The following is a 22,589-nucleotide window of genomic DNA, read 5'->3' as shown; positions in this document are numbered from 1 at the left end:
TGCGCAGAAATGCTCGTTTTTACGCTGTGTCAAGGGGAAAGGGCGAAATCAAACTTACCCTGCGAAACATTTCCCATACATTTCCCTTGCACTTTTGGTCAGTTGAAATAAAACGGATACATTCAAGCATTTTGTAACCTTTTTGCCACCCATATTGAAATTTTAACACTTAGTGAGCACAACCTTTACCCTTTTTGTGCCAGCTGTATCTGAGGACATAACTGAATCTGAACAAAAGTTTATATCAGACATCTCAGCATTTTTTCACTAAGATTTTAACATTTAAAGTAGGTCTACATTTCATTTTTTATTAATATTTGGTTTTCCACACTTTTACCAAGCTTGACAATGATTAACAAAATGAAAGTCGAGCCTAAGCCATTTCATGTAAATCACAACTCACAAAAGAAAATATCGTCACGATGGCCTCGGTGTGTGGGGGAGTGGGGTGGGGCGCAATGCACTCACCAAAGTGTTTCGGGCAAGGAAACAAGTTAAAAAAGGTAAAAGATATCTTCAAATCAATTTTACTAACTAAATTCAACGTGTTCTTCATGATTAAGGTTTACTTTTATACGCATAACTATTTCAAAGTTCTGCGCAAATCATTTTTCACTAACTTTTCAAAAGTAAGTGGTGTTCACTCAAGTGGAAATATTTTTTGACAGTTAAATCGTCATTTGCTTAAATGGACCTGGACTAATGTTAAAATGTGAAAATATGTTCAGGATATTACAAATGTATAATTTTACAGGATTTTTTCTAATAAGTGTAAACTTTTTTTGATACGCATTGTATAACTGGCATTTAGGAATTTTCATGTTTCCGCTGACAAAAATCTATGCCTTTTTTTCCACAAGATCATGAAATACATTCATATCCCGCTAGGCAATTTGATCAATTTCATTCTACGCTCTTGCGGACATCCCTTGCCCCAAAAGTTAAAAAAACAGTAGTATTTATGGGAACCATGGACCTACCACACTGGAATTAAATTCACCAATCTGTTAAATTGATTCCAAGGATCGTTCCCTTAAAAAAAAAACGTTTAATACGATTAATTCTACAATAGTACATCCAATACTTTTTTTAAATATACAACTGCTATTCAATCTTCAAAAATGAATGTTTGACACGTGGAGCTATCCTTCTCTTCACATATGATTATATACATTCCATCTTTTGTTAATCTTTACTTTCTTGCTTGCTTCCTTTCTCGTCTTTTTTAAAAACATTATTTATTTTCAAAGCCCTCTGTTTTTAAATTGATTTTTTTCTCCAAGGCAATGTATAATGGTCAACAATTTTATATACAGTATATACAATTCTTATTTTGACTATATGACTTAGAAATGGTATTGAATCTCAGATGCACTAAATTTTCTACAAGCTCTGCTTCTTTTTTAGTGTGTCATTTCTAATGTTTTCTACATTATGTTGTTACGATACTGCAACAAATAACAATGAAAATTTAGTTTTAAATTTGATTTCCTTTTCTTTTATTACAGGAAATAGATCATTCAACAAAACAAAAATAAACAATGGTCTTACATATCTTGAAGAGTTAGATGTGCAATCCAAGGTTATGATATAAATCCAAATGAAAATCCAAGTCAGTTGGCGAAGATTCCTTTAATTAAAGTTCACAATGATGGCGATGATGAAATTGATGTTGAAGCACGATGAATAACAAAAGTCACTGTAACGAGTTGCAATGTCTGTGAAGACAATGTTGATGATGATTAACAATCAATTTCAGCAATCCATGGGTTGAAAAGCGTTCATTAAAACAGCTTGATGATCTTGATGAGAACTGAGAATTCCTCTCTCAAAGTATCTGCAAACAGTTCATTGATGGCGTGCAAATAATTCCACAGAAGATAAATGTTGTATTCCAGTTCGAAATAAACCATGTAAACTGTGCTCTGACATAAAGTCTGGAGTGAAACTCTGAGTTCTGATCTGATATGATGATGTCCTTGAAGAAGCTGCCAGCTTATATACAAATTATTCACTATTCTGGAAGCTTCTAGTATTGTCTACAAAAAGAACATTCTGCCAATTTCTAGAGCAGTCTAATTTTAGAAATTCTTGAATGACCTCAGTGAAATTAACAACATTAACAACAAACAACATAGCTAATCCTATTGTTCTTTTCACTGCAGGCAGGCCTTATTGTCTACATTCCAGAAATAACAAAGATTACTCAGCCTATTAAATAGCATGCCTAACAAGCTTAACTGAGACATTCTGGAATATTCTTAATCATTTTACGCTATGAATATCCTTAAAGAGGAAATAACTAAATAAACGAATGTAATTGCTCTTACAATTCTTATATATAACGATGTGTAATCAAGCTATCGGTTTCGTCTATGTATCTAAGATTAATAACCAATTTACTCCAATATTTCATGAACAACTTTTTGTTATGTTTTATATTGAATTATTTAACTGTTCATTTTGATACATGAGAAAAACGCTTGAACTGAAAAGTCAGAAAATAATGTAAGAAATTTCATAAACAATATTGACATATACGACATTTTAAGCCTAATATGGTCTATACAATTGGATATCTATACGATATAAAATCAATCAAGCTATCAATAAGAATGAAATATTTTTTTCCTTTTCCATAGATACAAGAACACGTTGAATATTCACCGATAATAATAATGAGGCAACACAGTTAGTATTTGTTATATCGGAACGAATTCACTGAGCATTGGCGTATACTGACCCCCCCCCCCACCCCCAGCCTTATTTCGTAATAAATTTTGACATGATATTCAGAAAATTCACCCTTTTACCTTTCCTTTCTTTCCATTTTCTCTTGTTTTTAAATTTTATTCATAAAATTCTTTCTTTTTCTTTCTGTTTTTTTTGGGGGGGGGATTCCATGGACCACAGGCGCCCTTTCCTAATTATCTGTACCTCTTAGTGCCATTGTGTTAAATCCTAGTCACGGGTAACCATGCTAATAACCGTCTGCTTGCTCTTCTCATTTGCAGATCTCTTCGATGACATGTGAATTATGGTGTATAGATAGGGATTGAGTGATGAATTGATTGGTAAAACAAACACCACCAACCAGGCGTAGATATCTGGTGTAACATCGACCCCGACCGTCTGGACGAGGATACCAAGAATGATAATGGGCATCCAACAGCAAAAGTCGGTGCCAACGATCAAGAACATCTTAAAGGCCATCTTGATTTCGTTAGAAGCTTCTGCCCTGCGACCGACTTCGGCCTGATCCAGACGAATCTTGATGAAAATAATGATATAAGAGAAGAGGATAGTGATGAAGCTTAAGAGGTTTACTCCAAGGAACAGGAAAATTGAGAACTGCCATGTCGAGACTGTGGATCCTGATGCAATATTGTAGATCACAGTGTTGTACTGGGCAGATGAACGTTGGTCAATCACAGTAGAGATGTCCGTTGATTTCCTGATGAATGGGAGACCAACGCAGACATCACTGAGACCATATGCTTCGGGTATAACATTGTTCAGCAGGACACCGATAAGACTGAGAGAAATTGCGACTATCCAGATGACAATAAGAGCAACACGGGCAGATGTGGTACTAAGGCGGTGGTGGCTGAAGGGAAATACTATGGAAATGAAACGATCAGCTGTTATCAAGGTCAGGAGAAAGACCGATGCTTCGCTGCTAAGGACAGATAGGAATCCTGCAATCTGGCAAGTTACACTGGTGCGCCATTCATCAGCACGACCTTCCCAGAAATAGGATTCCCCAATGTAGATATCCATGACTGCTATGAGTACCATGTAGATTCCCATAAAGAAGTCAGACACAGCTAGGTTAGTGATGAACATGGACTGTATCTTACCAACCGTTGTCACTGAACGGCTTCTGATTCTCATTGTGATGACAAAGATGTTACCGAAGAGGGCGCTCAAACCAAGGATCCATATGAAAACCTTGATGGCTGTGTTCTGAAGAAAGGTTCTACGGCAGGTGAAGAGAGGGTGAGCAGGCTTTTGGACAACGCAAACAACGCTAGTCGGTAACAGGCAGCATAAACGCTGATCATACACATATCTATAAAGCAAGGATAAAGAAAATTCATACATTACTTTCAAAACTTTTTTTAATTAAACAGCAAAAGTTATCGAACTGACAGTTCTTTATTCATCAGTGACTTCGTGTAGGAAATCTGAGCATAATATGCTTCTGTTTGTATATTTTGCCCATCATGCCCATTAAATTCTCAAGTCCATTAACCGGATTGTACTAGTAATCAGATAATGATTGGTATATTGAAACCACTTCTTAGAGGCTGCACGTGAAATCGTGACAAGAGTCAACTGCACTAGACAAGCAAGTTGTTCTACATTTATACTGAACCGACGAGTATTTTGTTTTTAACAGCTGCATCTTTTTGCCTGAAGAATTCAGAGAGAGTGTCGAATATGAAAGTTCCATGTACCCTATATTGATAAAATTGTCACCTTTAAATACATGTGAATAAGATGGACAGTCATGCAGGCATAAGTCAACAGGGGCCGCGGAACGGTTTTTAAAATGGGGGGGGGGCTGATCCTGCAAAAAATCACAATCATATGGTAATTTTTACGTTTTTGTACACGGTTTTGGAAAAAAAAGTGGGGGCTGAAGCCCCCAGCACCCCCCCCCCGCTTCCGCGGCCCCTGGTCAATACAATATTGCTTCGACTCAACCACTGATGTAATCATGAATATAAAAAATATATTTGAAAGGTACTTACAAAGCCGTCAAGGAATCCAGTCCATCAAATATACCGGGATAAAGAAGGTATGGTTCCGAACTTAGCGATGAAATTACTCTAAAATAATAGAGGAAGAACAAGGGCAAAAACAGAAGAAAACGTTTAGAGAGAAGGACAATCCAACCGTATACGCGTGATCTTTATTGTTACTGGTGATTGAGGATAGTACCACCGCGATTAAAATTCATTTCAGATTCATGTTTATTCCATTTCCACCAGAAAAAATATGAAGAGATACAATGACAATGTGTATCATAAAAGAAAATTATAAATTGAGATACTTTGTATATAATCTACATATTAGTTCATCAGTAAAGAAAACAAAATTTCAGAGCATTTTTTTTTTCAAACATTATCAATATCTATGGAAATGGAGGATACACTTAATAGCAAATGCATGTAATTGCGTTATCTCTCAAAAACTAAATTGTTAGAAGTTTTTTAGATGCAACTATGTAAATTAGCCCCCTTTATCAAGAATCGTCGTTTGTTGTTTACAAAGATTAATAACAATAACATCTTGATGATCACATGTGTTAAAAAAAAATGCAAATAAATCACACAGACTGAATAAATCGGTAAAAACTCACAAATCAGTCACAGTAGATAGATTGTGGAAGGCTCCCGGTTCAATGTACCTTAAATGATTGTTGTTAAAATTTCTGTTTAAAACAATAAAATGCCATATGAGAGAGGGAGTAAGCTTACAATGAAATTTGACGATTTAATTATTCAGAGTGAAACATTTTCTTTCTTTTTTTTCTAAAGAGAAAACACAGTAAAGAGGAAATATTTGTATCTGGAGAGGGGTGAGAGATGGAAAGGAATTGGTTTTTATTTCAATTTCAATCTTTAATTCCAAATCATTTACATTAAAAATTACATATAAAAACAATAACAGTAGCATGAATATAGAACATGAACATCAAAATACATCTAGAGCACGAGAAGAAAGAAAATTATTTAAAAATAAAACAGCATAAAAAATGAAAAAAAGGTGGGCAAGATTAAAACCAGGACTGAGCCTTCTAGGTTTTATGCCTACCTCAATTGTGATTCAGTATAGAAATCATTTTTGCTGTGATCATTAATACTTATATATTAAACATAACTTTACACAATTAATAATCACATAGAGACTACGTAAGTATGTAAAACCAAACAAACACGGGTATAACTTAAGACAAAAGAGGGGGAAGACAGAAGGGGGGTGGGGAAAAAATCATATATTAAATGAAGTGACATTAGAAATTATAATCAAGAACAAGTGGAACGCCTCTGGCAGTCTCGCCTGCATTACGCGATTTAATATAGCAGCAGTACTAACTTTGAAAACTACTATAAAATAATCATTCACAAAAACACCATTCATATAATGACATAATACCACATTCATTGACCATAAATGACATTTGAACGGTGACTTAAGACTTGTCAACTACACCCATGTCCACATTTCATTCACTCTATCCATAAACTTTGATGGCAATTCAACAATTACCCCAACATGGCCTAAGTTTATTGACCTTAACTGACCTTTGACCTTAATTTTGTGACCTGAAACTCACAGGGGATGTTCAGTGATACTTGATTACTCTTGTATCCCAAGTTTTATGAACTAGATCCATAAACTTTCATAGTTAGGATGGTAATTCAACAAATACCCCCAACATGGCCAAAGTTTATTGACCTTAAATGACCATTGACCATGGTCATGTGACCTGAAACTCGCACAGGATATTCAGTGGTACTTGATTAACCTAATGTCCAAGTTTCATGAACTAGATCCATAAATTTTCAAAGTTATTATGGTAATTCAACAAATACCCCCAACTTGGCCAAAGTTCATTGACCCTAAATGACCTTTGACCTTGGTCATGTGACCTGAAACTCGAGCAGGATGTTCACTAATACTTATGTCCAAGTTTCATGAACTAGATCCAAAAATTTTCAAAGTTATGATAGTAATTCAACAAATACCCCCAACTTGACCAAAGTTCATTGACCCTAAACTCGAGCAGGATGTTCACTAATACTTGATTAAGCTCATACTTAGGTTTCATGAACTAGGTCTATATACTAAATAGGTTCATTATTGCGGATTGAAATAATCGCTAGAGGGTATTCATTTGTCTCGCAATCTACTATGGTCAACAAGGAAATTCGTGATCACTCTCGCAAAAAGTGTTCACTGGCTTTCTAGGAAATTCGTGATCACTCTCGCAAAAAGTGTTCACTAGCTTACAAGTTCACGAGCTTTCGAGTGCCGCTGCAACTCTTTATCAAGTGACGAAAATTAGGTTGGTTGGTTGGTGTTGGAGTTAAGTTGGCGCTCTTCAATCTGGTATACTTATCTGCGCCAGGTCGTTTCCGAGTTAGTTGCTTAATTCCCGCATCAATGTCCTCGGCGTTAGACTAGTCTGACCTGTCATGTAGCGAGGTGCAATATAATTATGATTAGTTACCACCATCATTAATTCAGGATGACTTTATAATCTGCATTTCTTCCCAATAATGTTGCTAGATCTGATATTGGCTTGTTTAATTTTAGGCTTCTTTGCATAATTAAACAAGCCAATATCAGATCTAGCAACATTATTGGGAAGAAATGCAGATTATAAAGTCATCCTGAATTAATGATGGTGGTAACTAATCATAATTATATTGCACCTCGCTATATGACAGGTCAGACTAGTCTAACGCCGAGGACATTGATGCGGGAATTAAGCAACTAACTCGGAAACGACCTAGCGCAGATAATCTACCAGATTGAAGAGCGCCAACTTAACTCCAACACCAACCAACCAACCTAATTTTCGTCACTTGATAAAGAGTTGCAGCGGCACTCGAAAGCTCGTGAACTTGTAAGCTAGTGAACACTTTTTTGCGAGAGTGATCACGAATTTCCTAGAAAGCCAGTGAACACTTTTTGCGAGAGTGATCACGAATTTCCTTGTTGACCATAGTAGATTGCGAGACAAATGAATACCCTCTAGCGATTAGGTCCATATACTTTCTAAGTTATGATGTCATTTCAAAAACTTAACCTTCGGTTAAGATTTTGAAAAAAATTCTCCCAACATGGTCTAAGTTCATTGACCCTAAATGACCTTTGACCTTGGTCATGTGACCTGAAACTCAGGCAGGATGTTTAGTAATACTTGATTAACCTTATGTCCAAGTTTCATGAACTAGGTCCATATACTTTCTAAGTTATGATGTCATTTCAAAAACTTAACCTTAGGTTAAGATTTGATGTTGACGCCGCCGCCGCCGCCGCCGCCGGAAAAGCGGCGCCTATAGTCTCGCTCTGCTATGCATGCGAGACAAAAAAAAAAGAATGAAATTATTATTCATTGTAATCTATGTAAACAAATATTTTAGGCTATTTATTCGAAGACATTTATATCAAGTCATTTCGCGCAATAATTATAAGTATAATTTTTTTAACAATACTCGCGCAAAATAGCAAATGATCTGATAAATTTCCCTCAACTACATATCATCATGTTAAAACTTGTAATTGAAACGATTTTATATACATGTATATAATTCTCATTATATCTGACGAAATTTTTGAATATCCGAAGAACTATTTTTTTTTTCATTCATCTTACGTTTTTGTATGTATTATGTTTTATGTCTGTTATTATTTAAAGTTTGTTGTAATGTTACTTACATCCTCTGTAGGTTTCGTAAGCCAGTAAACATTGAAGCATTAACTGAAGTCATTAGGTTTCCATGCAGTAGGCTTTAGTGTTACCGTGATGACGTCATGGATTACGAATCATGGAGACAAATTTAAACATAAAAAGAATAAGATTGTTAAGCAGACAATATACATAAACGAGAGGAGCAGAAGAGGAAATTTGTAAAGAAATCATTTCTGGGAGAGAAACTTAAATAGATATTAGAGATTGGGATACATCTTCTTATTTGAATGGTATGCGCTTTAAAGCCTAAATAAACAACAACAACAAACGACAAGATTACAGCTGTGAAAAAAATATAAATTAAGTTTAAGTGCTTGCCTCCCCCCCCCCCAAATAATGGCTTAATTAAATTTAGGGGAAGAACAACAACAACAACATGAACAACAAAGACGGGGTTTAGGAAAGAGAGAGAGCGAAAGACAGAGGGGGGGGCGGAGAGGGTCGCATTAAACAAGGAGAATAAGTAATATACCATGAAATAAGTCACTTCAATTTTCTTACTCAATACATAATTTTTTTTTAATATTTCATCACCATCATAGTCATTTATTATTATTATTTATTTATTATCTTTCCCCCAGAGAATGTTAATTTTATACCTGTCTGAATAAAATAATTTTTAATTTCAATTTCAAAAATCAATTTAACTTTCCAAATTTAATAGTGTGAACAATACCGTCTTTTTCGATCAAAGACCTATCTGATATTGCTTGTCAACTAAAAACAAAATTTTATCAATTCTATTGAAAACTTTATTTAAAAGACAACGTTCAAAGAAATTTTAAACATTTTTGTATTAGTGTAAATCCCGTGTGGCATTTATTTCATCCCAAAAAAGAATTATATTGGTGTGGTGGGTGGAAAAATAATCGTCAGATTCACCCTATTATACTCTTCAACCTACAACTTCAAAGCTCGCGTGACAAATCGAGTACACATCTCAATGAAGAAATGAGACATTTTGATCAACAAAATAATGAATATTGAAATATTTCAATTCAATTTATTTATTCAACCATCATCAGGTACAAACAATCAAATAAATACATACAAATATAACAATAGAATGATGGTTTGGTAACCCCGGAGAAAGCAGAGCTTATAAAAAGGGGCCATCGAGTTTAAATGTACACTGAAAATATACAATAAATAATGATAATTACACTAAGTACACCGATGCAACAGCCGGGAGGGGGACTTTCAATGAGATAAAAACAAATAATTGACTGAAGGTTTTTTTAAACACAGGTTAATAATTTTCTAATAAGTCTCTTGAACCTAGAAAGAGTTGAACTGGATTTTATATCAGAGGGGAGGTTATTCCATAACTTAGGAAAACAAGTTTTAAAGGAATTTAAAGATATAGTTGATCGAGCAAAGGGTAGATGAAGTTGATTGCTTTGACGAGTATAATGAGAGTGTATTGTAGAGTTTTGGACAAAAATTGTAGCATAAAATTTATACATAAATACGAGGGAATTAAATGATATATATATTAAATATTTTTATTTCAGCACGTATTTGGAAGGGAAATTTTGTTATTTTGATTTGTCATTTGTCCTTGCAGCACATACGAAATCTAAGATATATATTTCAAAACAAATTTTAGATCTTTAATCAATTATTGATCCGCGATACTCCTTTCTTCAGTATGGTAGACTCATAGTCATAATAACATAAGGGATAAACTATGGGGTGATTTTCTTTTAAAGATACACCACGTCTTAGGAGAGTGAAATCGATTTATCAGGATGGTATAGCTACATGATAATCAGATTAATAAAATTAATTCGATTAATCAAATGGATTTGATTCGGAAATCTGGTTAATAGGGAAAAATGCGGTTTATGATAGAATTGGATTATGAAGTAGTTGAGGATAATGGGGAAAATATGTCCTATAGAATCACAAAAAGATAGTAAATTGCATCAATTTTTCTTTTATCCAAGGCCGGGCGTGTGATAGGTGACAGCCCGCAAGACCGAAGGCCCGCGAGACCGACATTTTCCCCCTCCATCATCGGGTGCCGCGGTCGAGTGGTTTAAGGCGCCTCGTTGCAGCGGCGTAACAGGTGCCTTTTATCATAGGGGGAGGGGGCAGAGCCAAATATTTCCCAGTAATTCCATCTAGAATTAGTGGCATAACTAGGATTTCAGTTTAGGGGGCAGTAGTGAGCACGGGAAGCGCGTTCCGGTGGGGGGTGCAGGGAGGAGAGTGTACCCCCCCCCCCCCGCGAGAAGCGCGGAAGGCCCGACGTTCCTTTGAGTTGTTCCTTATCTGCTCTCGCTCATCTTAATACGTCCTCTGCCTGTTATCAGGGGGGGGGGGCGATCAAAAAAAATTTCCGGTAACTAAGTCCAAAATCAGTGGCTTTGCTTGAATTTCATTATAGGGAGCGCCTTTCGCGCGCACGGTGTTTCGCCACTTCGCGTGCTCACTACAGCCCCCTAAAATGAAATCCTTCTGGACTTAGTTACCGGGAAATATTTTTGCTCTACCCTCCCCCCCCCCCCCCCCGAAAACAGGCAGAGGACGTATTAAGATGAGCGGGAGCAGACAAGGAACGATTCACAGGAACGTCGGAGCTTTCACGCTTCTCGCGGGGGACACTCCCACTCCCTGCACCCCCCCCCCCCCGGAAGCGCGCTTCCCGTGCTCACTACCACCCCTAAACTGAAATCCTAGCTATGTCACTAATTCTAGACGGAGTACCGGGAAATATTTGGCTCTGCCCCCTCTGATAACAGGCATACGCCGCTGCAACGAGGCGCCTTATATAAACCACTCGGCACCTGATGAAGGGGAAAAAATCGGTCTCGCGGGCCTTCGGTCAAGTGGTCGGACCCCGTGTGGGTGATATGGGTCCAAAAGTGCAATTTAATTTTTTTACAAATAATCTCATCTTAAAACACATCTTATTATACATTGCTATAGGAAGTTTTAGGATAGATGCAAGTTCAAGTGAACCATCTGCTCGTAAAAGGAATGTAAGAGAAGAAATAAATGAAATGATTGAAATAACAAACGAATAATGTTTGTGGCAAATAAAAATAATTCACCTAAACAACATTTGAAGAAGACAAAGAAGAGGAAAGGAATAAAAGGAAGAAAAAACTATGAATATGGAGAAGAAGAAAAAAATACCTTTGGAAAACAAATAAGAAGAACAAAAGTAAAGAAGTGAAAGAAGAAGGAGGAGGAGATGAAGATGATGATGATGATAAAAGAGAGGGAAAGAAAGGAGAAAAAGAAGGTGATGAAGGAGAAGAGAAGATCAAGAAGACGAAGAATTAAATAACAAACTAATGACATGGGAAGGACGAGGATAACACTGATAACAAGACTTATAATATATTGAGAAATAAGAAGATAATTTAGTTGCTGATGATGACGATGAATACTTACAATCGTTCGAGTGTTTGACCAACATCTTTGAAGGCACCAGCCCTGACATGAGTTATTGTATTGTTTTCCAAGTCTCTGCATAAAAAAGGAATGTTTTTTTCTTAGACTTCATTGTAGACAGTTTGAAATAGCCTTGCTCTCTGATAGATGCCTTTTATGGATCCCTAAATTTATGTCCATCAAATATATAATCAAACGTAATCATAATTATATATTTTTTTTAAATCAGGAAAACAATTTTCTCGAATATACTTTTTTCTCAGTGAATTTTTTCTTTGTATTGCGAGCAATCAATAATAACCTTCATCATTAAATCACAGCAATACAAAGGTAAGTAATACTAGTATATTTATGATATGTGTGTAAGATATTATGCGTGTATGAGGGTCAGGATGTGACTGTGCGTATTAGGTCATGTTTGTGTGTTTTTGTAGTATCTATAATTAACATACCACACTTTATGAACAACCTTAAAAAGTCGCAAATGAAAATATCTTTGTCCAAGCCTTTTTTTGTAGGTCTATAAAGTCAGTAAACCATCTAATGAGAGAGAGTTGATATATTGCATTTCCCGGCCGAATTAACTGTTTATCAGTGTAATCAATGTCTTTCTGTCAAAATTTCATGGATTTACTGCTGCTGGGAAAGTCTCGGGGGTTTATAAACAAATTTTTCATTTTCGAATACATTATGTGTGAACGAGTTAATAATGTTTTCATTTTGCTATATACCATGTATACTCTGCATGACAATCTCTTTGCGTAAAGAAATCTGACATCGCTATGGCTATAAATGTTGCATGTTAATTCAAATATCAGACTATAACATAACAATTTGAATCCTTGGACTTGATAGTCGTTCATAAATTTGGTAATTTTCGCAAAATTGATTGTCTTGTAAATCTATTCTTTCTCATAGATACGTTTTAATACGCATATTCCAAATCCGAAGGCTGCATGGGAGTTGATTATACACTACAACAGACAACGACTTCTTTGGATACTGATTTCAACAATTTCTAAATCGAATGACATACGTCTATTCCACCAAAATTATAAATCTATTGGTATTCCAAGAGCCGATTTGCCAAACTTACATGCAACACAAATTAATTCAGAGTAAAATCTAGCAAAAAAAAAAAAACGCTGGAAATTAAAGTATTACAATCAACAGGTTAAGGTATCGTTACTTACATAGATCTTATACGGGCGAGGCCTTTGAAACCATCCTCACTGAATTCATGAATCGCGTTTAATTCCAAGTACCTTTGAACGAAAGAAGAGTTTAGAATAGAAATAAGAAACTTAATTCAACAGACAGAAGGACGATTGCTGTACGAGCTCATGTACATTCACTCTTAATCACACTTAATCATGTTAATGGAGCGAGTACATTTTTAAAACGTGAGGCGAATATGGGCAAAATAATGAAAGTAAAGACTGTTTTTACTATACCACAGCTACTACTGCCACTATACTGACACTTAACTATACTATATACTATGGCTATACTCATAATACGGTTATGCCTCTTGAACTTCGACTCTTTCATTTTTCTGCTTTTGGAAATGTTTGAGAAGGGAAAATGTACTTACAAATAATTTAAATAAGAAAGACCTTTAAATGTCCAGGCCTCAAGGAAAGTTATTTTGTTGTGCGCCAGGATTCTGTAAAGATAGAACTAAACAATTAATTTCATACATTATGATCACCAACATTTGTCGTATGAGTAATTAAAGGACATAATTTCAAATGTAATGACTTTGACATAATTTAGAATATAGTGATATTTCGGTTCAATAAAAAAAAATGCAAAAAGTATACAAGTTATGAAACCAAGAAATGAAACCAAGTAACCTTCATAAGCCCTTTTTTTTCTTGTCAAAGTTTTCCTGGAACAATATTACCATCTTTTTCTAGCGATTTTTTTTTTATTTAAAAAAAAATATGATAATAATTCCCAGGGGGAGGAGGGTGGGAGAGGGAGGGGAGAGGAAAAGAGAGTGCAACAGGAGTAAGATTTGTTAATTAATTAATGAAATTAATCACATGAGTATGATTAAGAGGAAGGAGGCGCCAATAAGGTGTATAGCTAGAAACAGAATCGTGCGTGATGAAGGATGAGGATGAAGCACTCACAGTTTCTTGAGTCTGACTAAGCCATCGAAAACTCCAGGGGTTAGATGTGTTAATCCACAATGTGACATATCACTGATAGGAATGAAACATTAAATTGATAATAGAAGAAATACATTATTATGTATTCAATTTTCCCTTCCATCAGGCTTAAATTATTGTGCAGAATATCATTTTATTCTTACATAATTATGACTTATGACTCATAGATATTAGTAATTGATTGCATGTTTATCATGATGCATCATTGACATTTACGTTAATTAATATCATTTGAAATTAAAAAAAATAATCATTAATGAATCGAAATCTGAATAATTCTATTGGAAATGTATGATACGAAGGGCAATGTGATGTAGGCATTTTATCTACACTTATTGCAGTGATTGTAATAAAATTCCATTCCTGGTTCTAATTTAGAATAAACTGGCATAGGGACAAGACTGTGGGTCTTACATGGACGTAGTTGGACAAACCGAATCACGAAACCTTGAGTTTTGTAAATATTCAAGAATACACTGCTGCCTGCTGAGAGTCTGTGCCAAGATATAGTATGGTGATAAATTAAGATAAGAACAGGTAACTTACAGCAAGCTAAGATTGGGAAGACCGACAAATGTTCCAACTTCCAACGTTTTATGATAAATTTCCCGAAGGTTGCTACAATTGAAACAAACAAAATAATAACTCAATTATCTTCTAAAACCAATTACATCTTCACATAGATGGTGGATATATAGTAAACAATCAGTAACTGAGAAGAAAGAAATGTACAAGCTGGATAAAGTCAAAATGAGCAGGTTGAGAATTGTAGCCCACAAAATACTCACAGAATAGTTGCAAGTTTAGCGGTGATGTTACCATAGTCTGTTCTCCAGGCACTTGAAGCATTAACCCAGAAAGGTAACCAGTCTGATGGCCCACAGTCGTGTCTTGGTTCATACTTGATATTATATGGTAAGTGGCCACACGTGTATCCGGTGGGACATTGAAGGGAACCTCGTATCATGAAAATATGAATGATTTTAGTTTTCAAACAGCAATGTTTGGCAACTATTACAATTACTATTTTTTCGCACATTAACACACACAAATTTGCTTACCGACACCTCACACACCTGCGCATGTACCTACGCACAACCTCATATAAATCAAGTACCTATCCCTAAAAAATTAACCTAAAATTTGAGAGGTAGAGATAGACCAACGGAAACACACACGCACACACCCACCCTCTATAACACACAGACACACCCTCACACACAGCGCACCTCTCCTCTCTCTCCCTAAAACTCTGTAGTGCGCACGCCGCTCACACACAAACTCTCTATTTAAAACACACACACACTCTCTCTCTCACCCACACACGCACACTCTCTCCCACACACACACACACCCACCCATACACAAGTCGGGAGTATATTTCGCATGATATTATACATATAACCTGTGGAACATCGCAACTTAACATAAATTGATTAATGACATTAGGTATCACCACTTTTGGGAACTGAAGAAAAGAAATGAAGTCTCATATTTCCTTACAATTTTGTTCATCCTCTCCTAGAGGACAATCGGACCAACCATCACACAGGAACTCCATCAGGAGACAAATATTACTCCCTTTACACTGGTAGACATTCGATGGACAACCTGCATAGAGTAGTCATAGCAAAACGTCAATATATTATACGATAATAATAATATTTTCTTATACAGTGCGTATCAAAAAAAAAGTTTACACTTAGAAAAAAATCCTGTAAAATTAAACATTAGTAATATCCTGAAGATTTTTCCACATTTTAATATTGGTACAGATCCATTTAAGCAAATGACGATATAACTGTCGAAAAATATTTCCGCTTGAGTGAGCACCACTTACTTTTGAAAAGTTAGTGAAAAATTATTTGCACAGAACTTTGAAATAGTTATGCGAATAAAAGTAGACTTTAATCATGAAGAACACGTGGAATTTAGCTAGTAAAATTGATTTGAAGATATCTTTTACATTTTTTTAACTTGTTTCCTTGCCCAAAACACTTCGAAGAGTGCATTGCGCCCCAACCCACTCCCCGACACACCGAGGCCATCGTGACGATATTTGCTTTACATTGAGCTGTGATTTACATGAAATGGCTTAGACTTTATTTTCATTTTGTTAATCATTTTCCAGCTTGGAAAAAGTGTAGAGAAGCAAGTATTAAATGAAAAATGAAATGTAAACCCATTTTAAATGATAAGAACTTAGTGAAAAAATGCGGAGATGTCTGATATAAACTTTTGTTCAGATTCATTTATGTCATCAGATCCAGCTGGCACAAAAAGGGTAAAGGCTGTGCTTATTAAGTGTTGAAATTGAAATTTGGGTGGCAAAATTGTTACAAAATGCTTGAATGTATCCGTTTTTATTTCAAATGACTAAAAGTGCAAGAGAAATATATGAGAAATGTTTCGCAGGGTAAGTTTGATTACGCCCTTTCCCCTTGACACAGGCGTGAAAACGAGCATTTCTGCGCAAACAGATTTCTGCGAGCTTTACAAAATGGACAGTACTCACTCAAGTGTAACATTCTATCAAAACTTTTACTTTCATTGGATACATGAGACCCAAACCCAAGATTATATGTGAAAAATTACCCACATGTTGTATATCTTTTTAATTCCAAGGGCTTTTTCAAAGTGTAAACTTTTTTTTGGATACGCACTGTATAGCGCGTATCACTATACTCTATCAGAAGCGAAAGCTATCTACACTGCGAGAAAAAACAAAAGATTTTACAGAAGACAAAAAATATATATATAAAAACAGATTTTACAGAACTTGAGAAATTACCAAATCATTCTGTAAATTGTTATAACAGGAATGATATTCTACAATTTTACAGAACAGGTCTATTTTAGAAAAGGGTGAAACAGTTTTATTACAATAAATTTGTAAGGTTACATACACCGAATACAAATTTTCTGTAATTTCACACAAATGCATGTAAGATTACACAGTGCAGTAAGATTACAGGTGCTCTCGAGACTCTGCTGCAGGAATTTTTTAATTTATAAGTAGAAATTTCCTAACAGTGTACAATAATGTACCATCATTACACTGACTTATTAAAGCGCAGATCATGTGACCAAATAAGGCTAGGGCATTATGACATTAACCTGTAATCAAGATGACAGCGGGTTTATATACAGTTATATTGGTGTGAGTTATATATTTTAGATAGTGACGTCAGATGATGATGTCTCTATGTAAATAGTTCTTTCCGACAGATACACCCCAGTAAAATGAATAAAAATATATGTGACTTGATCATCATATTCATCATTATCACCATCACCACCATCAGCACCAACGACATCCCCACCACCATCGTCATCACCACCACCAACACCATCACAGACACCACTATCCCACCATTACCATTATCATCATCACCACCATCGTCATCACCACCACCAACACCATCACAGACACCACTATCCCACCATTACCATTATCATCATCACCACTATCGTCATCACCACCACCAACACCATCACAAACACCACTATCCCACCATTACCATTATCATCATCACAATCGTCATCATCATCATCATCATCATCATCATCATCATCATCATCACCACCACCACCAACTACATTAAAATATACATCTGCACCATCACCGCAATTACCATGATCACCATCTATATAATATATAAATATCTTCATCTGATATTGTAATAGAAACGGATTAATTACTGATGTAACAAACATGCAATCGAATTCCTAAATAATGAACGAGATGCAATGACAGCATATATTTTTTATCATTAAAACAAAAATTACATGCAGACTTTGAAATTTTCGATGGATTTGCCGCCCACGTTCGAAAGGGTCGAACACCGCCCCTGACTATTTTCACATCCCCCAATAATCTTCCTTACTTTTAGCATTGTTCTAATAGATATTGTTTGCTACCCTTGGAGTTTAAAAATGTATGTATATTACTGGAAGGAAGCGTCTGGACGTCTGCGCCATAATACACTTATACTAGATGAAATGAATTTTGACTTCTTAGAATGATATAGGGCCTTTTCACACGTGAATCTTAAATCATCATTGTAATGATGATTGCTATTGTAATCGTGACTGTGGTGACTGTGATTAGCGTTCGTGATTCTAATCATGTTCTAGTTTGGTTTCACACGTGCTAAATATTCGTCATTAATCTTATTTTTCACTGGAATCATCTTTCAAATTACGATTTTTTTTTCGTGTGAAAGTGCGGATAGACATACATAATGAAAACAGGAAATACAAACAAATGAAAAATTGCATCGATATATCAGACGTTTGCTTCATTTCTATTAACTTATACTCACTCCCACAGCCGACTTCGTCTGAAACATCATGACAGTCAACTTTCCAATCACACCTTGCGATGATGTCGACGAATTGCATTCCAGATGAGCAAGCGAATTCCGTGTCCTCAGCTATCTTTTCACATGACATGTTATTGCCATCTACAAAAATATGATTTATAAAATTACAAATTTAATTTTGAAAAGCACGCGTCTAAGCAGTGATATCGACCTCTGTTTAAATCATAACTATCCCACCTTCAAATATATTGCTGAAAAGGGCAAGACATTGAGGTTTCAAAGAAAATTAAGAAATTTACATTATGTTTGCACACGTTATGCAAAAGTCATCATCCTAACATTTTAGATCGAAAGACTATCAAAATAAATGCCTTCTTACATGAATATGAAACTATTTCAAATTATATTATATCTCAGTAAACTGAAATAACTGAATGCAGGAGCCATGACGTAGTTAACATTATTTTAAAGGCCAAGTCCACGCCGAGAAAAAGTTGATTTCAATAAAAAGGGAAAAATCCAACAGGCATACCACTGAACATTTCATCAAAATCGGATGCAAGACAAGAAAGTTATGACATTTTAATTAAAGTTTCGCCTAATTTCACAAACAGTTATTATGCACATACTGGTCTGTATGCAAATGAGGAGACTGATGACGCCATCCACTCACTTTTCATTTTGTATTTTATTATATAAAACATGAAATATTATGATTTTCTCCTCATTGTCAAGTGAAACAACGATTAATTCCTCCCTGAAAATGTGGAATTAGTATTGTTTAATACTATATGGTTCAGTAAAGTTGGTCCTTATTGTCAAATTTGTTTAGAAAAAAATAAAATATTGTATAACTCAAACAATAAAAAACAAAAGAAATAGTGAGTGATGGTCATCATCGTCTGTCTCATTTGCATGCCACTGAGTTGTGTATATCACTGTATTGTGAAAAATAAAAACTTTAAACTTTAAAATGTCATAACTTTCCTTTTTTACATCCGATTTTGATCAACTTTTCAGTGTTATGCTAGTTTGATTTTTCTCTTTTTTTTCAAAGTAACGTTTTTCTGGGGTGGACAATTAAACGTTTAAACAGTAGTCATTAAACAATCCTGAACCCCTTCCCCGGGTAGTTCCTTTTGGTATGATTCATGCATTATACTTACCGCGTATTGGCATAAGTCGGAAATCGAACGCAAAGCCATCATCTTCCACACGGTCATCGCTACAGAATTCGATCACTACCGATCCAGAAGGTAAAATCAATGACGTCACATTGGCACTGACCAATAGAAATTCAATACCATCATGTGGGAGAGCAAGTGGGCTATGTTTCAATGTGAGTGTGTCCCATACACGTTCAACAGAGAGAACATTGACGACTATATGGACCTAAAACAGAAATATAAAAACGTGAAAGGAGTGAAAGGGGTATAAGGTTATATTCCTTTCAAGAGAAAGGAAATTTTATAAACACAATATATTAATGATGCTTTATCACATATTAGTGCCTTTACTTTATTCTGTGGTTTATGGCACCTTCCTTTTCAGTAATTATTTAGTTTAATATTTTTACGATTTCAATCTTACTCCTATCACAGAGGGTATGTTACTCTTACTTTGATCTCTGAAATACATTTTACTTAGTAGTAGCGGGAATAGAAGTAAAACTAAGAGTAGAGTGGCATGATAGTAGTAGTAGTAGTAGTAGTAGTAGTAGAAGTAGTAGTAGAAGTAGTAGTAGTAGTAGTAGTAGTAGTAGTAGTAGTAGTATAAGTACTAGTAGTAGTAGTAGTAGTAGTAATAGTAGTAGTAGTAGTAGTAGTAGTAGTAGTAGTAGTAGTAGTAGTAGTAGTAATAGTAGTAGTAGTAGTAGTAGTAGTAGTAGTAGAAGTAACAGTAGTAGAACTACTACTAGTACTATAGTAGTAATAGTAGTAGTAGAATTCGTAATAGTAGTAGTAGAAGTAGTAGTAGTAGAAGTAGTAGTAGTAGTATAAGTAATAATAATAGTAGTAGTAGTATAAGTAATAGTAGTAGTAGTAGTAGTAGTAGTAGTAGTAGTACTAGTAGTAGTAGTAGTAGTAGTACTAGTAGTAGTAGTAGTAGTAGTAGTAGTAGTAGTAGTATAAGTAATAGTAGTAGTAGTAGTAGTAGTAGTAGTAGTAGTAGTAGTAGTAGTGGTAGCAGTAGTAGTAGTAGTAGTAGTATAAGTAATAGTAGTAGTAGCAGTAGTAGTATAATAATAGTAGTAGTAGTAGTAGTGGTGGTAGCACTACTACTACTACTACTAGTAGTAGTAGTAGTAGTAGTAGTACTAGTAGTAGTAGTAGTAGTAGTAGTAGTAGTAGTAGTAGTAGTAGTAGTAATAGTAGTAGTAGTAATAGTAGTAGTAGTAGTAGTAGTGGTAGTAGTAGTAGTAGTAGTAGTAGTAGTAGTACTAGTAGAAGTAGTAGTAGTACTAGTAGTAGTAGTAGTAGTAGTAGTAGTAGTAGCAGTAGTAGTAGCAGTAGTAGTAGTAGTAGTAGTAGTAGTAGTAGTAGTAGTAGTAGTAGTAGTAGCAGTAGTAGCAGTAGTAGCAGTAGTAGTAGTAGTAGTAGTAGTAGTAGTAGTAGTAGTGGTAGTAGTAGTAGTAGTACTAGTAGTAGTAGTAGTAGTAGTAGTAGTAGTAGTAGTAGTAGTAGTAGTAGTAGTAGTAGTAGTAGAATAATAGAAGTAAAAGTAATTGAAGCAGCAACATCAGTTTCAAGTAAAAACTAAGAATGTATTCCAGTGCAATACAGTGGGTGAGTTCATTTCCGGTGTTGGTGTTTAAAGCACAATTTAGATTGTGTTTCCTAGCGCCAAAACCTATTCTGAATTTACACAATGATCTAGATCACAAAATTGACAGCTCAATGCCCAGTGAGTGGCTTTTCAGACTGCTATCTTCATTTTATGTTTGGCGTTATACTCGTGTAAACATCGACCTAACACAGAATACCATAAGCTCAACACTAGCTAAACTTGAAATCACCCAGAATAAAGACAATTGGATATCAATTATTGACGTCCAAATTCACAGGAAAATACAATGACAGGCAGTAAAGATTCGTTAAATTTATGAAGCGATAATGAAAATGAATATAAGGGGAAAGAGAAAGAAAATATATTTTATTATCCTGTAACAAACCTTGTAAAATTGAGGTATATCCACAGTCCATTCCTTGTGTGTTAGAGAGGGATAATGATCGGGAAAGCCGGGTGAAACTATGGTCGTCATATACTCACTACTGCAGTCGCAAAGCCCTAATTCTAATATCAGTATAGAACAGAATGAGATGCACATTATTAGAAGTATTGGAAACTAAATAAGGGAAACAGAAATGTAATATACGCGATTTTATATTAATAAAAAAGAAAGAAAAAAGTATCGACTTCGTGTGATTGTGATCGAGGTGTTTATGAATCAGTACTCCAAAATGAAAGTAGGTCGGGCTTTTAGTCATGTTCTAGTTTTTAATCTTCTTTTTGTACATGTTAAAAATGTACTTGAAATTGTGAAAATATGGTTGGCTTCGAAAAAAGGCGTGCACCTGTAATCCAAGCTACATTGAGAAATAAAACTGTCGCAAATATTCACTAAAATAATACGCACCGTAACTAAGCTAAAACAACAACAGGCAACTCGTGTTGTTGGCTTTTAAACATACACAGTAAAAAAATTGTATATTGTTTTAAGCCTGTCACTCTAACAACAAGTTGTTCAAACTTTTTTGTAATTGTTTAAACTTTTCAAACAACTTTTTAAAAAGTTTAAGCAGTTGTTTAAAAAGTTTAAACAATAGTTGTTAGAGCGTCGGGCTTAAACAACGTGCTTAAAATTATAAGCAGCGTTTATACAGTGGAATAACATCTATCAGTACGTGCCTGTGAGGATGTGCGTGTGTGTGAGAGAGAGAGAAAAAAAAACATGATAGATTGACAGAGCAAGAAAGAGAGAGACGGACAGGTTAATATCGAAAAGGTGTTATAGAGACTGGTTAATCAATAGCTTTAAGATTCTATAAGCATGGTATACCACGCTATAAGCATGGTAAGATCGAGGATTTTTCTTGATACAACGGAAATGGAAGAAGGGAAGTTTTAGGGGGAATTAGAGGAATTATATATGCTCAATGAATTCAAAGTAATACCAAAGTATGATTAAAA

The 22,589-nt window shown here is 35.1% G+C and overlaps 1 protein-coding gene across 1 annotated transcript; it reads right to left on the bottom strand.

The window, feature by feature from the left end:
• Nucleotides 1-1,510: 1,510 nt before the first annotated feature.
• LOC129256112 (G-protein coupled receptor GRL101-like) lies at nucleotides 1,511-21,686 on the bottom strand. The gene is made up of 14 exons (XM_054894396.2): nucleotides 21,571-21,686; nucleotides 19,565-19,790; nucleotides 18,399-18,539; nucleotides 15,577-15,684; nucleotides 14,862-15,030; nucleotides 14,620-14,691; nucleotides 14,035-14,106; nucleotides 13,491-13,562; nucleotides 13,090-13,161; nucleotides 11,897-11,971; nucleotides 8,458-8,529; nucleotides 5,369-5,440; nucleotides 4,758-4,835; nucleotides 1,511-4,072 (listed from the first exon to the last, which is right to left on the bottom strand). The coding sequence occupies exons 1-14, from the start codon at nucleotides 21,658-21,660 to the stop codon at nucleotides 2,962-2,964; spliced, it is 2,430 nt and encodes an 809-aa protein (XP_054750371.2). The 5' UTR covers nucleotides 21,661-21,686; the 3' UTR covers nucleotides 1,511-2,961.
• Nucleotides 21,687-22,589: the final 903 nt, after the last annotated feature.

The sequence above is a fragment of the Lytechinus pictus genome, chromosome 1, assembly GCF_037042905.1.
Source record: "Lytechinus pictus isolate F3 Inbred chromosome 1, Lp3.0, whole genome shotgun sequence".
Lineage (NCBI taxonomy): Eukaryota > Metazoa > Echinodermata > Echinoidea > Temnopleuroida > Toxopneustidae > Lytechinus > Lytechinus pictus.
This window is presented reverse-complemented; position numbering and strand designations above follow the sequence as displayed.

Bases quoted from the DNA above. Each gene is read 5' to 3' on its own strand.
- LOC129256112 (XM_054894396.2), bottom strand. From the start codon at position 21,660: ATGACGACCATAGTTTCACCCGGCTTTCCCGATCATTATCCCTCTCTA. The intron at 18,540-19,564 runs GTAAGTATAATG...ATATTTTTGTAG, and splicing joins CCGACTTATGCCAATACGCG to ATGGCAATAACATGTCATGT. The intron at 5,441-8,457 runs GTAAGTAACATT...TGTTTTAAACAG, and splicing joins TTACGAAACCTACAGAGGAT to AAATTTTAACAACAATCATT.